Below are 24,378 nucleotides of genomic sequence, written 5' to 3'. Positions count from 1 at the left end.
CTTAGTTTAAGGTTTGACCTAATCCACAGTGAGGGCTTTCTGCAGTTAATAGTATCACACTTTAGTTGAATCCACATATTAACTACACTTTGGTGCATGTGTTTAAATATTTAATATACTGTTCATTCTATATTGTATGTTCAGTCGCTCTTAATTGTTTAAAATTAAGTAGAAGTTTTAGAGAAAAAAAACAAATAATTAAAGGGCTCGTTTGAGAATTGTTAAGAAGTGGTTACATTAACTAATATTTGCATATAAGTTCTAGGTACCTGGTAGGTGGGACAAACTGTGACAGACAGCAGCAACAAAAGACTTATTTCTCTCAGAGGACACACACTGCATTTACACCTAGTCTTCCAGATCAGAATTTTATAGAGAATCTGAAAGGGACTCTCTTCAGGTAGCTTACTTGTTCAGTGTGGGTTTCTCATCATTGACTGGGGTGACCTCTACTGAAATGGTCTTAAGTATCTTATGTTTTCCATCTGACAACTGGATTGTAAAGTCATCGGCAAGGTTCTCTGAATCATCGTGCACATACATCAACCTCATTCCTGGAAAAAGGGAAAAAGGGAGAAAGTAAATCTTTCTTGTGATTGGACAATTCCGAAACATAGCACAGATAATTGTTTTAATTTCCAAGCCATCATTAATCAGTGCAACAGGGTGAAATTAAACTGTTTCATGCAGTAAGAATATCCTCTTAGTTCATCTAAAAATTCCTATGTAAATACTTTAGTATTTGATAAAGGTCTATTTAAAATCAGTGAGAAAATGACATATTATTTGATAAGCTACCTAAGAACAAAGGTGTCAAAATGCTCAAATGAAATAGAAAATTAGTTCATTACTTGGGGAAAATTATACTTAGATCCCCACCTCAAGTAAAAAAAATAAAATAATTCATATGGAAATGCAAAGAAACCCAGAAAGCCAAAACAGTCTTGAGAAAGAACAATTTTGGAGGACTCACAATTTTTTATTTCTGCACTTAAAAACGTAAGTTATGGAGAAACCAAGATGGCGGCATAGGTAAACACCTAACCTGCAGCCTCGCACAACAATTTCAAAAATACAACTAAAAGTCAAAACGGACATCATCCAGAACCACAGGAAAGCTGGCTGACTGAAATGCCCACAACTAGAAGAAAAGAGAAAACCACAGGAAAATCAGAGGAGCCGTAAAAGCCTGAGGTACGGAGACACGGGCCGAGACACGGGCGTGCGCACGCGCGCGCGTGCGTGCGGGGAGGACGGAGCCAGAGTGGATGGAGTGGCTGAGTGCCTGGCCGGCGTTCTCTAGCGGGAAGGAGATAAAAGCTCCAGATTGCGCTGAACCCCAGCTCCGACTGCACTGAACCCCAGTTCCGGGCGAGACCCTGAGGACCCAGGCTCATACTGGGGGAATCTGGGCTGAAAGGCGGAAACGCAGGGGAGCGGCGAAAGGCAGAGCTCCGGCGGCGTGCACGGGAATGTGCGCAGAGGACAGACTGTTGACTGTGCCTCTGAATTGCCCTAGCGGGAAGGAGACAAAAGCTCCGGACTGCACTGAGCCCCAGTTCCGACTGCACTGAAACCCAGTTCCGGGCAAGAATCTGGGAACCCAGATTCATTGGGGGAGAGACTAGACTGTTTGGCAGCGGGCAAAACTCCAGGGCGCCTTTCTCTCAGAGGTGCTTGCAGGGAGTACAGAGGGACACTGAGGGACACTGAGACCCAGGAACCTCATAGGGTGGGGCTGATGGGAAGCCAAGGCTGTAGGCTCCACCCTGAAACTCTGCTCCATCCAAGCTGAGCACAGAGGCTTTTACAATTTTGCAAGTCTAGTTGAATAAGGCTGTCTCCCGGCGTAGACACAGCTGATCCTCACAGCCAATTGGACTGGAGGTCAATTCCTCCCAGTGTACCAACAGCAATCAAGGCTTAACAACACCAAGACTTTGCACTCAGCCCACAAAGGGGGGTACCAAGAGCGACCACCTAGGGAGATTGGGGAAGCTGAGCTACCGGCCCCTATAGGTCACTGACCACACAAAGCCACTCCATCAACACAGGGAGGCAGCCAAAATGTGGAGACACCAAAGCAGGTCACGAATAGAAGAGATGGAGGAAAGTAAACTAATGGATGACACAGTGTTCAGAACCACATTTATAAGGTTACTCAAGAATCTTCTAAAAACCGCTGATAAACTTGAAGAGACCTTCAAGGACCTTAATAAGAATACCAAAAAAATGGAAAAGGACCAGTCAGAAATTATGCATACACTGTCTGAAATAAAGAATATACAGAAACTCAACTGTAGAACACCATACCCCAAAAGTCAAACTAAAGATCTGGAACATGAGGAAGCAAAAAACACCCAAGAGAGGCGGAAAGTAAGAAGAATCCAAAAGTGTGAGGATAGCGTAAGGAGCCTCTGGGATGGCTTTAAGCGTACCAACATCGGAATTTTTGGGGTGCCAGAAGAAGAGAGAGAGCAAGATACTGAAAACCTATTTGAAGAAATAATGACAGAAAACTTCCCCCACCTGATGAAAGAAATAGACTTACAAGTCCAGGAAGCGCAGAGAACCCCAAACAAGAGGAATCCAAAGAGGACCACACCAAGACACATCATAATTAAAATGCCAAGGACAAAAGACAAAGAGAGAATCTTGAAAGCAGCAAGAGAAAAACAGTTAGTTACCTACAAGGGAGTACCCATACGACTGTCAGCTGATTTATCAACAGAAACTATGCAAGCCAGACGGGAGTGGCAAGAAATATTCAAAGTGATGAACAGCAAGAACCTACAACCAAGATTACTCTACCCAGCAAAGCTATCATTCAGAATTGAAGGTCAGACGAAGAGCTTCACAGACAAGAAAAAGCTAAAGGAGTTCATCACCACCAAACCAGGATTACATGAAATGCTGAAGGGTATTTTTTAAGAAGAGGAAGAAGAAAAAAAAGGTAAAGGTAAAAAGTATGAACAACAAAAAGACATCAAATACATACCTACCAACAAGTGAATCTAAAAATCAAGTGAATAAAAAAATATGAAGAACAGAATGGACTGGTGAATATAATAGAACTAGAGGCCCAGTGCATGATTGAATCATGCACGTGTAGGGTCCCCTACACGCTTTCGCTTTTCGCGGTGGAGCTGGCTGCCTGTCTGCTGGTGCACCAGGCCTTTCAGAAGCCTCCGGCTCAGCAGAGGCTTCTGAAAGGCCTGGTGCCGGAGCAGACAGGCACCCAGCTCCCCCACTTTTGATGGTCCGTGGCCGCTGAGGGAGGCTGCCACGGAACCCTGCCGTTGAGAGGCGCAGCTGGGTGTCCGCGGCAGGCCCCCTCAGCAGCCGCGGATCTGGCCATTGAGAGGCACAGGGGGCGGGAGTCCCGCGCCCTGCGCCTCTCAACAGCAGGGTAGCCCCCCTCAGTGGCAGCGGATCCGTGCCTCTCAATGGCCGGATAGGCCACCCCGAGTCCCGCCCCCCAGCCTCCCGCCGCCCAATCGTGGGTGTAGCGGAGTGATGGTAATTTACATGTTACTCTATTATTAGATAGGATCAGGGACATAGAAAGGGAGGCGACAGACAATTCTCAGGGGGAAGGGGGTCTGAGGGGTGCAGAAAGAGATTGGACAAAAATCTTACACCTATGGATGAAGACAGTGGCGGGTGGGGGGTAAGGGTATGGGGTGGGGTGGGGAATCAGGTGGAGGGGAGCTATGGCAGGGGCGGGGAAGAGGAACACCTGTAATAATCATCTGAACAATAAAGATTTATAAAAATTTGAAAAAAAACAAAAACGTAAGTTATAAGGCAAATGAAATATGAAAAATCTTATTCATAATATGTGACAAAAAAAACATTAATATTGAATTATCTCTTATACATCAATCTGAATCTATGAAAAAGTGGGCAAATGACATTATCAGGTAATTCACAAAAGGTGAAACATATGGTCAAGAAAAATAAAAATAGGTTCAATTTTACTTATCTAAGAATATTTCAAGTCAAGATAACAATGAGAAATTATTATTGACTAATAAATATGCAAAGATTTTTTAAAATAATATTCATTATTGACTAGGAAATAGGCATGCTTATGTATATGGTGGTAATGGCCATTTTCCCATACAAATATTATAAATGCTCACCTTTTGTTACCAAGTAATCTTATTATAAAAATGTATGAAAAAGAAATACTGAAATGTACACCAAGATTTATGTTATATAAATATATGTAAAATATGCTTATTGATATGTAACTTGTAATATCAAGAAATTAAGGTCTTTGCATATTTTAAAATAAAGGACAGTTTGTATAAAATCACAGTGCAGTATGTCCAGAGAATGAAAAACTGTAGTTAACACAAACCATGTTTTCAATTAATATTTTAATAGTAAAAAAGATGCTTAAAATAATCATAAACAGATTGCATAATCTGCTAGCTGTTTTTTTTTTTTTTTAAATATATTTTATTGATTTTTTACAGAGAGTAAGGGAGAGGGATAGAGAGTTAGAAACATTGATGAGAGAGAAACATCAATTCAGCTGCCTCCTGCACACTCCCTACTGGGGATGTGCCTGCAACCAAGGTACATGCCCTTGACCAGAATCGAACCTGGGACCCTTCAGTCTGCAGCCTGACACTCTATCCACTGAGCCAAACTGGTTAGGGCTGCTAGCAGTTTTTTAAAATATGTTTTTAATTGATTTTTTTTTTTTTTAGAGAGAAAGAGAGAGAGAGGGGAAGGGAGACAGAGAGGGAGAGAAACATCAATGAAAGAGAGAACCATCAACTGACTGCCTCCTTCACGTCCCCTATCAGGGATCAAGCCCACTGGGCATGTGTCCTGACCCGGAATCGAACGGGTGACCTCTGGGTGCATAGGTTGACAACCAACTGAGTCACCCTGGCTGGGGCTATGCGAGCAGTTTTATAAGTTCTATATGCTTAGGGTCAGGAAATGTGTGTGAGACTGCACTAAAGTTAAAAAAAAAAAAAGTAGTCATAAATGAACCAAAAATAAAAAAGAGATGAAAATCTAATCCCTGAGAATAGCACCAGAATATTAATTTATATGAACAACTTTTATTTTTTATTTAAAATGATTATATAGTGCAAACTTTAAACAGTACATATATAATTATTTAACCTAACAGTAATCAATGAGTGTTATTTTTTAAAAACTTTTTTAAGAGTAAAATTTGAATTATTATTCCTTTTTCCTGTGTTGTAAATTTAGAAAAAAATATTGTAACAATATATTGTATTACTTGTTACACATGCTTTTATTTGGTAACATCATTTAAGCTCCAGAATTTATCTTTGCAATTGATAAAAACTGAGAAATATATGAATTGGCTTTTCAAATTCAAACATGAGATGACATTGTACAACTATTGCAAAATTAGCCTTTGGGCAGAGAGCCTACACTCTAGTTGGGGAGAGGAAAAAGGAAAAGACAGTAGGAAATGTTGTTCAAGTGCTAACATGAGCATAGAAAAGGAATAGTTCGGAGGGCCTGGGTGGATCCAAGGAGTAGGCCAGTAGGAAGCTGGCTCTGAAGGCAGTGTTGGCAGCCAGGCGAAGGAGGGGGAGGACCCTCAGGCTGGGGGACAGAATAGTGAAGACAGGAAAGAGAGAGTAGGCAGTGATTTTAGAATCACATACTTTTCTCAGAGATTTAAAGCATTTTTATATATAGGAAATGGGGTCAGATCGATGTTTTTAAATGTGTAATTAAAAATATAATTCAGGCTACTATTCCAATGCGTCATTTCTTTAAAGAGGAAATTGTCTCCTCAGAGAATAATAAATTATTATATATATGGTTCAAATGTGGAGATTTTGGCAGATAAATCTGTTCAAGTTTAGTGCCATGATCTCAAGTTTTAAAAAGGAATTTTTATTATGACGTTAAAAGCTTGCACTGAAATACCCAAAATCACATATATCATTTTTACTGATGCCCTAAAAGTGAATGAAAACATATTATTTCCTTTTCAATTACCCACTCTCTTTAGCTGGATCAGCCCAGAGGAAACCCTTGGAAGATAAATGAATAAGGTAGGTAAATGCCATTCTTTTACTTCCTACTCCTCTGATTAATTTTTTTTCTTTTCTGGGTTCAATTATTAAGTCAGTAACAAGCAAATCCAAGTGGAATGTGATATACCATTCTTGAGGAGCTCCATGGAAAAGTTGTAAACAAGTTCATGCATCTGGCCGGGGTTGGCTGGCTGCTCATGCTGAGGAAAGTCTGTGTTGGACACCCCGTGGGTGAGGAGGCCGTGGCGAGGCCTATTAGTGATGCTGAATAGCAAGGGGTCCTCGGGAACATCCAGGTCGGCTGCATTGATGACGGAAGAATCCAGCTCTTTCCTCTGACCTTCACACACCTAAACGGCAAGTCGGAAAAGTCAGCTATGTGCACATTAAAACTGGCCTTTCTTTAATTTTAAGATATCTTGTTGCAAGTTGTCCATGAGATTTGTGTGTCATGAATCCTAAATATCTCTGGTTTAACATAACCTAAGAAGATGACAACAAATCTATTAATCTCACTTTTTGTGTTTGTTTGTTTTTGCTGAAGATTTCAAAGCAGTTTATTCATTTCTCTGATGGACAAAAGATTCTCTCTGTGTGTGTCTCTGTGTGTGTACACATAAAATTTCATAATTCAAAAGTTAGGGGGAAAAAAGCAACCAAAAGATGCTTGCTTTCTGACAGTTACAGAGAAGTTCACTTGTAAATCTGAGTGTAGACAGACCTTCAGATCCTAAGCTGTCATTTTAACCTGCTGGACCTCGTTCCTTTTACAATTTTTAGGTGTCTGTTTTAGACATGGCACAAATAGCTGCTAGACACACTGTGGGTATCTTCTTTGGTGTTTTTAAGTTTTTATCATTACAGTAAAAACTTCTTTATTTCTATTAAAACCAACAACAATTGAGAAGGGTCCTTCTGGATGCATCGTGGTGTCAATTTTAATCCAGACCCTTCATTTCCAACCCTCACACCTCTACTTTTCCTGAATTGCCTTCCTCCACTCTCATACCCCACATCACGCTTCCTACTCCTTTATGCACAAACTGAATGTTTTTTATTTCATGTAGGAGATAGTCATTTAGAACTTGACTAGCTGTACTTAGCTGTCTTGATCTTCTCTTACAGTAAAAATATAGTAAACAAAGAAATATTTTTCTATTTTGAAATGCAGCAAGATCTAATTAAAAAGGGTGTATCAATTTAACATGGCTTATCAGAAATCTGCCATGTCACTGTGCTATATTTTGTGGGGACTATAAATAGCCTAAAGAATCAATGTTAGAAGGAACTGTGAAGGCCTGTCCATCAATAATTATAATGCAAGGAAGAAAATGTCTAGTGCTATTAAATATGGATAGACAATTGCAAAAGGGAAGAGGAGACTAGGAATGTCATTATGGCTGAGTGGGCATTTTAGCCTCAGGACGTACATGGTTTAGATTTGCGAAAATGCCCTTTTTTTCAGCCTCTCTTATTGACTTCAAAGACAGTCTTCCTGCAACCACTTTTCACCGAATTTGCATAAAGAAGAATTACTTGCCATACCTGATACTTGAGCTAAAATCATGCATTTAAAAAAAATCTGGCCCTACTTATTAAGATTGAAGATGGCATCAAAATTTAATGCACACTGATATAATTATGAAATCATCTTTGATCTAACTTGTTCTTTCCTCCAAGAAATTTAATAAAGCAATGTAAACATATGTTCTAATGATCCTTCTTCAGAGAGCTTTGGATTCCCAGACTCACTATGTGGCAAAAATGGTAAATCAGTTCACAAGATGACTGGAACATTTTATTGAAAAAATACAGAATTCTTTTTTGTGTGTGTGTGCCCATTTAATTGTTTATTGAGATTATAAATAAAAGGTTTAGATCAATATACACAAAATATAGATACTCACTAATAGATTTGAAATGGATTATAATAACTTAAACTAAAATCTCACTTTTTTTCACGTTGCACACAACTTGATGGAAGCCCAGCTATCTACAAAATAAACTTTTTGACAAGAAAGCAAAATAAATAACTTTTTAAAAAAATCACCTGGCACTTAAAGCCAGCTCTGCTAATAACACATAGGGCTCCACATCTGTTAGTCTTCAATGGTTTCTCTAAGGAATGCTCGCTTGGGGAAAAGGCATGGTTACCTTCAGAGAAGAGCACAGAACAGTGTCCAGTGGCCTAATTGTTTCAGAAACCCCAACCCTAAACCCTACATACATATAAGACAATAGAGGTAGGTGTAGAGGAAATGATTTGTAGGTTTTTTTCTGTCTCATAATTACATAAGTGAGCTTCAGAGAAATCCATGTTCCAACGGGAGGAGAAAGGCAGGAGCTGGCACTTAAAGCTCCCTGCGGAGTGGCTCTCACACACCATTAAGATTCAGTAGAGCCCTGGCCAGTTGGCTCACCTGGTTTGAGTGTCATCCTGTACACCAAAAGGATTTGAGTCCCAGTCAGGGCATGTACCTAGGTTGTGGGTTTAGGTGTGTACTGAAGGCAGCCCATGGATGTTTCTCCCTCACATAGATCAAAGTCTGGGCTCATCCATTTAATCAGATTTGGCTACATATTTGCTTAAATCATCATATGTAAAAAATTAAAGTGTTCAAAAAAATTCTATGCTGATATAAAAAATTTTTCAACATACGTAATTAGTTATTTTTTAAGTAGAGAGTAGTAGGTATAATAAGGTCCCTGATTTGTCAGTAAAAACATGTAGAAAAATCTCACATAAACATACTGGCATGTGCACAGACATTTTTTGGTGGTATTAATTACTAAAATTTCAACTGATGGGGAGTGACTATGGGTAAGAGCTCTTGAAAAGGGAGAATTTCATATTTCACTGTGTATGTTTATCAACATTCTAACTTCTTTCATAGCATACATTTTTTATTATTATTTAAAAGATAACAGATATTATCTGAGGGTAATATTATGGGTCATTTTAAATATATATATGTGTGTGTGTGTGTGTGTGTCTCTCTCTCTCTCTCTCTCTCACTCTCTCTCTCTCTCTATATATATATATATATATATATATATATATATATATATTTGTAAATACAACCAACAAATGTTATTATATAAAAACAGTTTTAAAACTACAGAAATAGAGCCCTGGCTGGTTTGGCTCAGTGGATAGAGCATCAGCCTGCAGACTAAAGGGTCCTGGGTTCGATTCTGGTCAAGGGCATGTACCTCGTTGCAAGCTCGATCCGGGCCCTGGTCGGGGTGCGTGCAGGGGGCAACCAATCGATATGTCTATCTCACATTGATGTTTCTCTCTCTCTATCTCTCTCCCTCCCTTCTACTAGCTCTAAAAATCAATGTAAAAATATTGATTAACAACAAAACAAAAAGAAAAATATCTGCGTAACAAGAATGGTTCAAATTTTATTTTTTAAATATTTTAAAATATATTTTATTGATTTTTTTAGAGAGGAAGGGAGAGGGATAGAAAGTTAGAAACATCGATGAGAGAGAAACATCGATCAGCTGCCTCCTGCACACTCCCTACTGGGTATGTGTCCGCAACCAAGGTACATGCCCTTGACCGGAATTGAACATTGAGTCTGCAGGCCGACGCTCTATCCACTGAGCCAAACCGGTTAGGGACAAATTTTATTTTTTATTTCATATATCGAACTATATGAAATAAGATGCCTGTAATCTGTGAGTCAAGAGTCCTTGCAATGAACGTTGTTCAAGAGGGTGTGTTGTGGACAGACTACTGGGTGCAAATTCCCTATGTACCCCTTACTTCCAAGCTCTGTAATCTCGGACCACTTAGTTAACCTCTTTATGCCTCATTTTTTTCAGTTACTAAATTGCAATAATAATACCATCACCCTAAAAGCCTATTGTGAGGATTAAATATGAATACATGTAAGGATTTTGGAATAGCACCTACAACCTAGAAAGTATCCTATATACATGCAATTATAATTGCATCTGTGCATTGGCTACATGTTAGCAATTATTATCATTAGCATCATGATTATTAGAATATTTTAAGTGATTGCATTGCATGACATTTGTTACTTCCCTCCCCACTCCTCATCAACTTGATGTATTAAGTACACCTGAACCTGAGTAAACAGACAAGGTGAAAATAAAATCAGAAAATGAAAAAAGAGCCCTAACTGGTTTGGCTCAGTGGATAGAGTGTCAGCCTGGGGACTGAGGGTCCCAGGTTTGATTCCGGTCAAGGGCATGTACCTTGGTTGCGGGCATATCCCCAATAGTGGGTGTGCAGGAGGCAGCTCATTGATGTTTCTCTCTCATCGATGTTTCTAACTCTCTATCCCTCTCCCTTCCTCTCTGTAAAAAAATCAATAAAATATATATATATTTTAAAAATGATAAAAGAGAAATAGAAAATTCTGGTCTTACAGTAATATTTTGCACCACAAAGTCAGGAACTTCATCATTGGTGGGGTGGATGATAACAGAAAATGGTATTTCCAGGGAACGGCGCTTCCCATCTGTGACATACACCGTGAACTGGTCAGCTGTTGGTTCCACCCTCAGGTGCCTGGACTGCACATAGTTAACATGCAAAGCCTTCATGTCTTTCCACTGAAACGAAGCTGGAGCACACCAAGAGTAAGCTGGTAAATAAGGAAAGCCTTTTTTCCAAGCTACTAGTCCTTAATCCTTTAACCAATAGACTATTTCTCAGCAAATCAAACAAGACATCATGGCAGTTGACCTAAGAATCAGCTCTCAGAGTCTGCTACAAAGACTATCAGCTGTAAACATAAAACTGGATATCCATAAATCCTACAGAAGGGGTAAAATTTGCATGGAAAACAGAAGAGCCATAACTGATAACTGCTAGCCAGGATAGGTAGGGACTTCATGACCATTCTTCATATACTTAGGTCAGTGAAATCTTCTCTTGATTAAAACCACTTTTGTATGAGCAGTTCTTGTCATGCTTCATTTAAAAGAGGCCATTTCTCTGCCTTTACCAGAAACTAAGGAAGTCCCTGTACCATCGCTGTCAGATGAAAAAGACACGAAGTCAAATGTTTTCTAAGCCATGTGCTGAGTTAAAAGTGTGGGCTTGGAGACAATCTACCCTTTATAGACTTACCTTTCCTCTCCTGGGGCCTCAATTTCTCATTTATATATTCACTAGAGGCCCGATGCATGAAGATTCATGCAAGAATGGGCCTTCCCTCCCCTGGCTGCTGGCACTGCTTTCCGCTCCAGGCTGGAGCCGCCTTTCTGCCTTCCCACGCTGCCCAGAGGCCCGGAGCAGCTGGGGTGGGGTGGAATGCCTGCGTCGTCACCATGGTGACTACGCAAGTGTCCTGCCCTGCAGCCACTCGGCACCTGTGCATGCAAATTACCCCCACCATCTTTGTTGGGTTAATTTGCATACTCACTTCTGATTGGCTGGTGGGCGTCACGAAGGTACGGTCAATTAGCATGCTACTCTTATATTAGGTAGATTTTCTCCTGATAGAGGGTTTAATCAAATGCAATTTTTAAAAATATCAAATAAAAGAAAGTATTCGGAAAAAAAGAAAGGAACCATCTCTTCCAAATAAAAGCAAAACAAAACACAACCAATCATCTGCAAACTTGACATCCGTATCAAGCAACTGGTTGGATTGAGTAGAATTAGCTGACCTGCTGTTTGGGTACTTTGACACTGTCTTAAATCAGAGAAAAATGCTCTATGTTGTGCATTAAGTCAAAGGAAAATTGTATAAACTTTAATGCAATTAATCTACCCCCCCCCCCCCCCGAGCTTTCCTGAGATAAAATTGACAAATAACATTGTGTAAGTTTAAGGTGAGGATTCTGATACATATATATATCGCAAAATGTTTGCCACAATGAGGTTAGTTAACACATCATTCATCTCACATAATTAACATTTTGTGGTCGTGGCAGTGAGAACAGTAAAGCAGACTCTCAAAGTGATTTTCAAATATACAACACACTATTGTTAACCACAGTGCCCATGCTGTACCTTAGGTCCCCAGAAATGATTCATTTTCATAAGTGACATTTCCATTTATTTTGAAGTAAACTTGCATGCATGGGAAATCTCAAAGTTAAAATGAAAAAATACTAATACTCACAAGTATCAACTGTAACAATTCCTTAAATGCATATGGTGCTTTGAACATTTTTGAAGTCCTTACCCAGTTCTTGAGCATAGGATGGCCAGTAAGACCCATAAACATAGGTGAGTTATGGTTGGTCATGAAACTGACTTACCTATACTTATGCCCATATTGCTTTTTTCAAAACCCACCGAAGGGAGGGTGTTTTCAAGGTATCCAAACTGGGGAAGAGAAGTCAAAACAAATTCCAAGTCATCTGCTGCAGTGTCAGGGTCAGTGGCCGACAAATGGTTAATGGTGAGGGCTGCTGAGAAACCCTCATCTACCACGAACATGGTACCTGCATGCAAATAATAGCACAATTATGACCTAGTGTTCAATCCTCCCATCAGAATAGTGAGGACAAAGGAGGTGATTGAAATTCCATTTCAGAGAAGCCTCCCACATGCACATATACTTCCATGGGAGATGTTCATTTCCTTCAGCATAATTCTCCTTACAGTGAAAATATTCAGGGGTAATGGGTGGAATTTAATTTGACTTATGGAATTATATTTTTTTCTTGCACAAGCAAGCCAGACAATAATGGAAAGACAGCAGAAATGCTAAATGCTCCAGTTCAGCCCTTCAGTCATTCTCAAGGAACTCTGATTTCCCTTGTGTCTCTATAGAAGTGACAAATGAAAATAAGAATTGCCAAACTGTTTTAATGATAAGGCACTAAATGTGGTTTATGTACTCTTCAAGATCAGTTGTTACCTCTGTTTGTCAGAGCGTTAATTGCCTGCAAGCTATTATGAATTGCTCATAACCAACGTTTTTTTCATGCCTGGTGCTTAATTATTCTGCAGGGACAATGCTTTCTTTCCAGAACATTGCTTGGGAGATAGTTTGCAAATTACAATAACATTCATACATATGTTTGTATTTTTTTTTCTGAGAGACAGAACATATACATAATACTTATGAAGAGATGACTTTCTAAAAAACAAATAAGGTTAAATGTATATAAATGGTCTCTCTGGTGTGCTCATTCTGTTCTGATAGAAATTATTATGGGTACAATAAATTACTCTCTCTCCAGAAGGCAAATAGTATTTTCCCATGTGAAATAAAACCAGAATAATTGAGGATTTCAATGTTGTCCTCATCCCAACACACCACACACACACACACACACACACACACACACACACACACACACACACTTGCATGCTCTCTCCATACAGAATTACCTAAATTTTTAAATAAGTAAATTATCTTTGCCCCGTAATCTTTTACAGATTTGGGATTTTCCACAAATTTGTATTAAGGCAATTACTGGAGGCAATTCTGTATGGTGGTTTTCTATTTTGACTGTAAGTGCATTATTTCATTGACCCATGGGCATGTGACTCGGCGAGATAATAGGACTTTAACAGAAACATCACTGTCACCTATTGCAAGTGAAGGTGGTTGGTTGTCCACTGGATGCACTGTGATGCTGAGATCATACACTGGAAAGGACGCATGAAGAGGAACAGATGGGTGAGGTCCATTGTAGCAACAGCCATTCACAAAAGGGCCTGCTTCTTCATCCGAAACCACGAATGTAATGGTGTCATAGCACGGCACCAGGCCAACCTCACCACCTGGAAGACACAACTGTAGCTGAAACCTGACTTTTCAAGCATATAAAATACCAAGGTGTTCTCCTCAAACCCCTTCCACGGGCACAGAATGTCAAGAAGAAAAAAAAAGTAGTATGTGGCTAAAATGCAAAATTCCATTAGATCACTATGAAATTAAATAGAGTCGTGAAAATAATGCAAAAATGCTTGCCCATCTGTTGCCTTTGGTGAGATCCCTGCCAGACATCTATCACCATATGGAGGGGCAAAAGGGGCTAACGAGGGCCTGACAGTTCACAAATGATCAAGGAACAGACACAAAACTAGACTAGTGATGGTTTCATTCTTCCCTCATAATTGTTTAGACCACATCAGGAAGAGCAGAAGGCACCCTTGTCCCTGTGGTAATTGTCTGCCCTTTTGCATTAACCACCTTAAATGAACAACCATCAACCACATAGTAGTTCCAAGAAATAGAAGAACACGGATAGGTGAAACACAAAGATGATCCACATTCTTGTCATTTGTTTTGGTATTTTCCTCATTATAAAAAAGCCACGATGTTAACAAAATAAGAACAACACCGGGAAAAGAAGTGAGATTTGTTTTCATTTATTTTTTTTTATTTTTTTACTCTTTGGGGCTTGCACCTATGAGTTTCAAAATGCCTCCAACTTAGGCAGTGAGGGGAAGAGGGAAGATTAGATAATTTATCAGCGAACAGGACAATCCACTCTTGGGCTACTAACTAACAGCACTGAGGTAGTAGTGTTTAGCATCCAGGGGACAGAAACGTTCGCCAGATGTGCTTTTGGTAATTCTCATGCATCGCTTTGAAAGTGCCAAAAGGGAAGCAGTTACGTTTGAAGTTTTAATGAGACTAGAGCACAAAAGATCAGGGTTGGCATCGCTGTTTCACAAGACACATTGGTCACATCTATAGAATATTATGCTTGGCATTATTCTCGCTATTTAAAAAAAAAACACACACACTAGAAAAATGAAGAAATTATATTATTGAGCAACTAAATGATCAAAGGACAAGAAACCGGTTTTAAGGAAAAACAGAGTTGAAGTTGAGGAAATTAAAATTAAACAACCGGCTATGGCTGGGAAGGTCCGTTAGTTAGAGCGCCATCCCAGTGTGCCAAGGTTGTCGGTTTGATCCCCAGTCAGGGCACGTACAAGAATCAACCAATGGCCGAAACCGGTTTGGCTCAGTGGATGGAGCGTCGGCCTGCGGACTCAAGGGTCCCAGGTTCGATTCCGGTCAAGGGCATGTGCCTTGGTTGCAGGCGCATCCCCGGTAGAGGGTGTGCAAGAGGCAGCTGATGGATGTTTCTCTCTCATCGATGTTTCTAACTCTCTATCCCTCTCTGTAAAAAATCAATAAAATATATATTAAAAAAAAAAGAATCAACCAATGAATACATAAATACGTGGAATAACAGATTGATGTTTCTTCTCTGTCTCTCTCCCTCCCTCCTTTTCTTTTCCTTTCTCTCTAAAAACATATCAATAGATTTGGAAAAAAAAAAAAACACAACAAAATAGAATCAAACAACCAGCCTTCAACCTTAGGAAAGGTAAAAAAACAAGAGGCCTATCATCCTTTAATATACTTAAAAGACAAATTGGCTTAAAACATATTTATTCATCATTCACTCAATAAGTACATATTGAATATTTAATGCCTACTGTGTGACAATTACTGTCCTGAGTGCTTCAGCAGAGAAACGAAGACATTTTGAAAATGTCAGAAGGCATTTCAAAAGTATCTCAAATGTCAGACGACCTACTATGTGTCAGGCACTGACACGATCTATAGAAAAGATATGCAAAATTACTTGAAATATCACATCTGTGTGTATCTATGAAATGGAATGATATGAAATTGCCACCATTGAGCCAATTTTTACCTATTATGTGGAAAATACATATATCTCAGTCTGATTCTGTACAAAGCACCAAGGGTGAAGAAGATGAGAGAACTGGCTGGGGGAAGGGTGCTCATGCCAGAGGAAGTCAGGGATAGTACATCCAGTAACTGTAATTTCAATCTAAGGGAAGCATGGGAAACATTGGCAGAAAGAGCTGGAAAAGCAGCCTGAGCATTAGCCAGAACTACAACACAAGTGGAGGAATTCTTTACCTTGAAGTAAAATATAGTCTAAGGACATGATTTATACTTAAAACTCTTAATCACAGTGGTATTTAAGAGAACAGTTTTGAATGTCTTCATGTTTAATAATGGGAGAATAGCAAATTAATAATGTATTTTATATCATAAAATATTATTCATTAAGCTTATGTTTATAGTAACTTTATAACATTTAATACATATTTTAAACATGTTAGAGATGATTTAAATGAAAAAGGTAATCTACAAAACTGGACATACAATACAATTGCAACTATGTTAAAAATTATGATTAGAAAATAAAATACTGTAATCCTGAAATGTTCAACTTTGATAGATAAATAAGCTGATAGATCAGTTTTTCCAAAACTTCATGATACTTTTCCACTCTTTCCAGGTTTTCTGCAGTAAGAATATATTATTTTCATAGTCATAGAAAGCAAATAAAATAATGGTGACAAAATCATTCTCAGATGGCCTTTATAATCACTGTATGTAGACAAGACTTAGGCCACTGAAACTAGATCTTACAATACTGTAGTTTTTTTATACAGATCTTAGCACGGTGCTAAATAATTACCAATTGAGCAATAGAGTGAACATTTCATTATAAGAAAACATAACACTCAAAAAAGAAAATACCTCTTGAATATAGTATTTCTGCTAACTTAATAACATAGCAAAAAAATCCATTTGAAATAATTTGCCCCATTGTCCTACTAGGTTTTATGAAAAAAAATTAGTTACACGCCCTTACGTGGCTATCACACTAGAAGAGATTTATAGGCATGTATCCCTGTTGTTCAGCACCTGGAACAGGGCACTGGAAGAGAAGACACATTTATCTCATCCTAATTCATCCATGCTGCATGAGCCTGCCAAAGATGTTAAAATTATGTTGTAAATGACAATCTTGGTCTTTGGGTCCCTCTCTGCCAGTCTATTTGAGATTGACTGGGGAAATCAAAAAGAAGTACCTAGTTATGAACTTTGGAGAGACACTGAAAGACATCAAACACCTGGATGATGCTCCCTGAGGAAAGGAAACAACTAAATAAACCTTATCTAAGACTAAACACAGGTGAAAATATAAGGAGATATCATTTAAAGAAAAAAATTGTCTGGGAGTAAATAAAATGTGCCATACTAACTAATTAGCATGAGACTATTGGTATCCTAATAAATCACTGCTTTCCAAAATACACATACAAATATTATTTCCAAATGTTTTCTCCCATTTCCAAATTAATTCTTAGCTATCTCAATCCTCCCTCCTTGAGTTCCCTACCCCTTCACTGCTTGCATTCTCTCTATATAGCTCTTCAAATAAGAAAATGATTTGAATTCCGATGCCTCTTATTTCCACTACCAGTCACTTGGCCTACATAGCCAATTGTACTCCCTCCATGGAATGTACAGGCGTGAAAGGCATACGGGTGATAAACATGAAATGGTAATAGAGGCAATGGAAGGACGTCAGAGGAAGCATATGGTGTCATTGCTGAGGAAGTGCCCGCAATCCGGAATTCTGAAGATGCGCAAGGGGTGATGAAGTACAGATGCATCACACTGTCACTTTTGCATGGGAGTGGGTTTGTCTACTCATTTAAAGGAAAAGTTCTTCACAAGAGGGTCTGGATTATACTCCTTTGTAGCCCACAGTGCCCAGTACTGTGCCTTGCAGATATCAGGTGGTGATTTACTATTACACTTATTTGAATATTTTACCTGGGAGCACATGCCACCTGAGTAATGATGTAATGCGATGCCAGAAACATAAGCATGATGCTGATCAGTAAGTGTTTGCTGCATCTCTCATCTGTGTCCATCACTGTTGTGACTGTGGACAAGTTACACAAAGCCTAAGACTTCATCTTCGCTTCCCAGAAACTCAAAAGGCAGGCCAGTTACTTCTTAGCAGCTAGACGGTGGTCAGTAAAACTTGGAAAATTAATAACATTTCTGTTATGATGTTATGATTTATGAATGCAGAAACTGTGATGGTCCAAGAAAGACATTGTCCAAAAGGGGATGAGGACAAGCCCAGAGTGAACGGACGGTCTATGTGTGAGCATCATGAACAGAGCAACAATAACACTTGCTCTTGTTCTACTCTGAAATGCATTCTATTGCTGAGATCAGAAACATTTCTGAGGATGCTGAGCCTACTGAACGGGATACAGGCTGCTGCTGCTTCCTTGTCATGGATGCAGTCAGACTGTTAGATCACTGGAGCCCATAGTGAGGAGTGCGGTTAAGACTGTCACGTTACTGACATTCCTTCTCTCAAACTAGTCACAACACTGTCACTTACCTGTATGTTTGTAGGTCACGGCCCCTGAGATAACATCTCCCTGAGAGAACTGATCCACTGTGACTCCGCCTTTCCTCACCACCCCATGCTGAGGTTCTCGAGAAATCACAAACATCAGTTTCAAGTCATCACTGTCCGCGTCAGTAGCAAAAATGTATTCAGAGGTGATGACCACCTCATCGCCCTCTGAGCAATGCATCTGAGGGTTGAGGTCAGGCTTCAGGATCGGTGGCTCATCATTGACGGGGAGCACCTAAGTAGGAAAAAAATGCATGTTTTCAAGAAAAAGAAAGCAATGACAAATGGCCCAACTGGTAACCCATAGCTCATAGTTGGAATGACAGGCATTTTCAATCTTCCAGGCACATGAAACAATAGCCATGGAATTAGGCCAAGCAGTTTGTATCTTTTAACTTTCCCCGTATGAACCATCTTGCAAGAAACGACCCACCTGAGAGACATTTTAGGTAAGAATGGGAGAGTACGGTTATGGTTTGGGACTCAAATATCCCATTTGTTTCCAGGAAGACAAAATATAAATGTGATAGAAAGCATCCTTCGCCAAAGCCCCTGTCCTCCTTCATTAAATTCACACGTATTCTAGAGGAAGTCTGGTCCTTGCGGTCTGATGCATTTACATTTCCCACATCAAAGTTATTTATACTTCAAATTACTTGGTGATTACAAACCTTTCTTCTACCCTCGACTTCCTGCCACCCAGGAAGTTTCTCTGGAGTTACAATAAGCAGCAGCTGCATGTCAAACATTTTCAGTTAAATCTGAAACTCCATAACCATCAAATCAATGCCAGGTTTCAGCTTGACAAAACATTTTTCTCTCACAGTCATGAAAATGAAACTCCACGCACAAGGGAAAGAAAAGCCACGTGAGCTCATGCTGGCTCTCGGATTTTAAAAAGATGATGGGGAAATTTGAAAAAGCATGTCTTCTAAATGGGAATGGAGGGCATTCCTCCTCTGAGTTCACAAGGGCAACTTGGTGTACGCTGCATGTTTATTTGTCAAGTCCGGCCCCGTGAATACTCTCAACCCCGCATTTCCTTCCCCCGTGCTTCGGCCAATGGGCTCTTTTACAGTCTGGTTCCCATCAAGTCCCTGCCCTGTGAGAACCTTCAATGGCTTCCCAGTGCTGCTCCTAGGATGTCTTTGACCTCATCTCATGCTATGGGGTGCCTCTGCCACCCCACTCCATTTCACCCCAAAACACTGCGTTCCTCACATCTCAGGTCTTTGCACCATCTCTGCATCTGCTCTCTGCCCCTTGGCTTGCTATGCTCTGCCCCAGCTCTCTGCTTGGCTACCTCCTCCCCCAGATTACATGTGAATTTCTTGTTCATCATCATATCCCAAGCATCTAGCATAGGACCTGGCAAACAGAAGACACTAATTAAATATTTATGGAATAAATTAATGTAACCAGGTATATATGCACCAGTTATCCTGCTATTTAAACAACTGTTCAACTCTACAAGAAGTATACATGAAACTGTGTTGACACTCTCCTTTAATGGCTAGAGGGATGGGATGATAGAAACCTAGCCTTATTTATTTAATCACAGGTAAAAAACATGTATACAATATTCTATTTTCTATTGGCTTATTAGGAAACAATATCTTTGTTCAAATCCTCTGCGTGGATTCATTAAAGACCCTCTTTATTGTTTTTCTTGACTCAATCAATGAATCTCACTAATATATTCTTGATGGCCATCTTGCAGTTCACAAAATAGCCTCTGCTTCAAATGAATAATAAAGTCCAAAGGCAACAAAATCAAAACATTCCTCCTAGATAAAAAAACAATCATATTCCAAAAATTGCTTGTGCCTTTGACTGGCTTTCAAAGGTCATGCCCTTTTGTCTAAAAAGGAACACATTGTCTTTCCCCAAATGTACTGCTTACTGTCATCAATAAGAAGACGGTCATCAATAGAAAATAGGTTAGACTGGATTATTTTCCCCTAAAATTTGCTTTTCAGGGAAAAAAGGTAACTCAGAAAAGTTTTCTATATATAAAAGTCCGTCAATAAAAACTAACTTTTCTTACTGAAGCTGAAATAACATGCTGCTCTTCATCTAGACCCCAGGGCCCTTAAGGGGGAGTAAGCGGGAAAATGCCAGGAGGGGCTCTGCATGGTAACTGGCACGGAGAAGTACTCAGGAAAGGTTAGCAACATGAAAATTATAATCACCTGGTAAGTTACAATTGAGGCAGTGGTGAGGAGGAAGGAACACTGGCCCAAGTACCAGACAATGTCAGCCCAGGTTTACACAGTCAAGATAATGACTTTGGGCAAGTCACTGAACCTTCTTGGACCTACATTCCTTCACCATAAAATGGGGATAATGCCTTCCCTGACTACTTCTTAAAATACTAGATAGATGTGATCATTCTTAATTATTAACTGTAAAACATTGTACAAACAATTATTATCACAAATAATTTCATATCACAAAGATCTGACAAAATTCAAATAGAAGTAGGATATAGCATAGTTAGGAAAATCAGTGACTCTTCCAGGAGCACGATGAGTCTTTTTCAAAACCTTCCTTTGTCACTAACTGTAAATACCTGCAAATCCTATGAATTATGCTTATGGACTTGGGTGGTCACTCAACAGTGAAACTTGGGGGTTCCCATCAGGCCTTTGGGCATGTACTCAACCTTTATGTGCAGATTTTTCTTCATTTGTCAAAAGGGGGAAAAGAAGCCTTTCCAACAGACTGCGGGCAAATTCACAAAGGGGCACCACACATACTAGTAAACAGACCCAGCTTCTTCCCCACTACAACAAAATCCTAGTAATACTCGTCTAACCTGCCCAGCCGCAGCTTGCGGGTTACAGCTCAACAATATTACAAATAATTTATATATAAAAGCAATTGCTTTTAAAGTTAAGTAAATGGATTTGAGGTCAGAGCAGTTCTATGTTTAAATGGATTGGAGAGAGAAACAGTGTGCCCATTTCACCAGTACAACTTTGCCCTCTGTTGCCTGTCCTGAGACATTCACAGATGAAAGCAGGCATCCTCTTCTTTGGAGTCTCTGTTTTAAATTCTACCAGGGACTCTAAGCAGGCTTCCAAACTAGACGCTGTATTTCTATATGAACCAGGAAGGAAACATTCTACCCACCTCGATGTGCAGAACAAATTCTACTGAATTGGTGCCGTCTGTGACCTCCAAGTGTATGTCATCCTGAAGTGTCTCAGATCCATCGTGCTGATACCTGTGGGGATGACAGTGGTCACTGACCTCTCAGGGCCACTAGGAGAGCACACTGAGATGCCTGACACAAGAGTTCTTCCATGGCTTTGGCCATATCCTATCTAATAAAAGGGTAATATGCAAATTAACCATCACTCCATCACAATTATGGCGGTGCCCAGTCCTCTCAGCCCTGCCCAAGTCCCCCAGTCCCAGGGGGGTGGCCACTGAAAGCGGGCAGCGTGAGCAGCCTGGTAGAATGCTTGCTTTGTCATTGTGGTGATGAGGCAAGCGTTCTGCCCCCAGCCACGATGGGCCTCTGGCCAGGCCGGGGCGCGCAACGCTTGTGTCATCGCCCCAGCTGCGGATGGACCTCTGGGCTGCAGAGAGCTTCTGGGCAGCGGGCGCGGAGTGGCCAGGTCCTGCAGAGAGCTACTGGTGCACGGATTCATGTGCAGGGCTACTAGTGCTTAATAAATAAGTATCAAAAATGCAGCGGGAGAACTTGGAAGATGGCGACATAATCATGAAGTCACAGATTTAATCATTCAAGGGTCCATGAATGTAAAATTGCTCCACCCTGGAAAAAAATGTGCTATATGCATACATAATTTCTTCCCAAATCAAAAAGCAGTCCTTCAGCTTGCCACAGTGTCAATGGAAACCAATTGGTGCAGCTCTGGCTACTTACAGAAAATACTGGTTGGTGGGGGTGCTGAGACTGAGCAGTAGGCAGGTAAAAGTGGGACACGGTGTGGATTTTCATGATTTTCCCTCCTCCCCCACTTTTAAGGCTAATCCTTATGCCTGTGCTCTGGATCTTTTCAGCTCTTCTCTAAAATTTTGATCTATTAATTAGTTATTGCTTCTCTCCTGCCATTTTCCCTTTTCTATTTGTTAGCTCTCTGCCTCTCAATCTATAAAAAATTCAGACTTAAAAATATTTTTCCTTGGTCTAGTCTTGGTCTCATTTTCCTTTAATTCTTAGTCAAATGTCTTAAAGATATTGTCTAATCGTAGACTTTCCATTTACTCTGCAGACCACTGTAGTGATATACAGTAAGTTCTAAATAGCTGTTGCATTGAGCCAAATTTCTAGCTTATCAATGATCTGTTTAAGTTATGTAGGAAAGAAAATAAGACTTAGGAAATTAAATTAGAAGTCCTATTACAAGCTGGTCACAAGGTACTATACATTGTATGACACCATTTATATGAAATGCCCAGAATGGGTAAATCTACAGATATAGAAAATAGATTAGTGGTTGTCTAGGGCTGGGAGGAGAAAAAGGAAGGGGGTGGTGGTGGCAGATAAAGGGTATAGCATTTCTTTTTGGGGTAATGAAAACATTTCAAAATTGATAATGGTGAGAGTTGCCCAAATCTATGATTATACAAAAAACCACTGAATTGTATACTTTAAATGACTGAATTGTGTACGTATAGCATGTAAATTATATAATTTTTAACCAACTTTATTGAGATATAATTTACATACTATATATATATGTATGTGTGTATATATATATGTATATATATATGTATGTATATATATATATATATATGTGTGTGTGTGTGTGTGTGTGTGTGTGTATATACACAGTCCTGAGTAAAATACCTTTTAGCTTTAGAATTTTTCATACGTGATATTGTGTATATATATATATATATATATATATATATATATATATTATATCACGTATGAAAAATTCTAAAGCTAAAAGGTATTTTACTCAGGACTAGTCTCCCCCATACTCTGGCTAGGGACTCAGGTTTGGGATTCTAGTCCAGTGGTGGAGAAGGTCCCCCTCCCAGCCCCAGTATCACTCCCACAAGCTGCCTCCTTTATTTTGTCATGCTCCCTGATGTTTTCATAAAAAATAGTTTGATATGAGATAATGTGCTAAAGCTATCTTACCATGCTAAAACTTCTAAAAGGGCCAAGTAGGTCTAGGAGTACACATCCAAAGGCATGTCTATGAAGTCAAACAGAACTTCTTTTAAAACAAGACTCCTTTATACTTTCAACAATAAATGGGGGGAAAACTGGACTCTTCCATATACTAGCTAAGTGACCTCAAACTCTTTGTACCTTAGGTTCAACTATAATATGAGAATAGAATCATCTACCTTGTCAGGTTTGACTGATGTAAAGATTAAATTAAAAAACATAATTGCAAGTCTCTAGAAGAACACTTGAACTACATATGCTGGCAAATATTGGTACTTTTATTTTTCTATCCATCATTCACACCCTAATAAGAATTACTTAAACAGCTCTCTAACATGAAGCTAAGAGCTGAGATATCAAAAGAAAACAAAATCTTAATGAGAATAAGAGTAGTGAAAAGAGATACAGATATTGGAGACTAAACAACATAAATAAATTAAATTGTCATATTAAATTAATCTTCTTGTATACAAATCCTAGTTCCTAGTCAATGTTCAAATGTGGAACTAAGCATTTGATGCTTAACACTTTCTACTATACTCTACCAAAAAGGCCAAAATTCCTATCTATAACTTGAACTTGTGAGAAATTAACTAGTATGTTGCTTTTGAATATCTTGCATTGTTTTACAAAGAAGGTGGGTTTTTTTTACTAGATTTTGTAAAAAGTTTCTTACAGAACCATGAAAGACTAAGTTCAAGGTAAGAGGAATTACTATAGGACCACAAGGCAGGAATTGCCCTATCTGTGACTGTCAGAGAGCCAAGTCCTACTCCATGCCATACCTACCCAGCCTACCCTATTTGTTTGCCTACAAATCCCTTTCCCAGTAGAATATAATAAAATTTACACTGAAGACATTGATCAACAGAATTCTATCCCAGAGTTTCCAGGGTTATGAAATTGGCTCTTCTTAAAGCCGAGTTCAATCACGTAGATTCGCCTTACCGATGATTTCACTCTATATTCATCTAGTTTGACTGTTACCTCTTGCAA

The 24,378-nt window shown here is 39.4% G+C and overlaps 1 protein-coding gene across 1 annotated transcript in view; it reads right to left on the bottom strand.

Annotated features, from left to right (window-relative positions):
- FREM1 (FRAS1 related extracellular matrix 1) overlaps positions 1 to 24,378 on the bottom strand; it is a 125,119-nt gene that overhangs the window by 65,022 nt on the left and 35,719 nt on the right. Inside the window, exons 14-20 of the mRNA XM_054727281.1 lie at positions 21,360 to 21,453; positions 18,207 to 18,459; positions 13,579 to 13,773; positions 12,297 to 12,482; positions 10,452 to 10,648; positions 6,172 to 6,394; positions 410 to 554 (exon numbers count right to left, since the gene is read on the bottom strand). Of these exons, the coding sequence (XP_054583256.1) occupies positions 410 to 554; positions 6,172 to 6,394; positions 10,452 to 10,648; positions 12,297 to 12,482; positions 13,579 to 13,773; positions 18,207 to 18,459; positions 21,360 to 21,453 (1,293 nt within the window). The remainder of the gene's footprint in view (positions 1 to 409; positions 555 to 6,171; positions 6,395 to 10,451; positions 10,649 to 12,296; positions 12,483 to 13,578; positions 13,774 to 18,206; positions 18,460 to 21,359; positions 21,454 to 24,378) is intronic.

This window comes from Eptesicus fuscus, chromosome 15, assembly GCF_027574615.1.
Source record: "Eptesicus fuscus isolate TK198812 chromosome 15, DD_ASM_mEF_20220401, whole genome shotgun sequence".
In the NCBI taxonomy this organism is placed as follows: Eukaryota; Metazoa; Chordata; class Mammalia; order Chiroptera; family Vespertilionidae; genus Eptesicus; species Eptesicus fuscus.
This window is presented reverse-complemented; position numbering and strand designations above follow the sequence as displayed.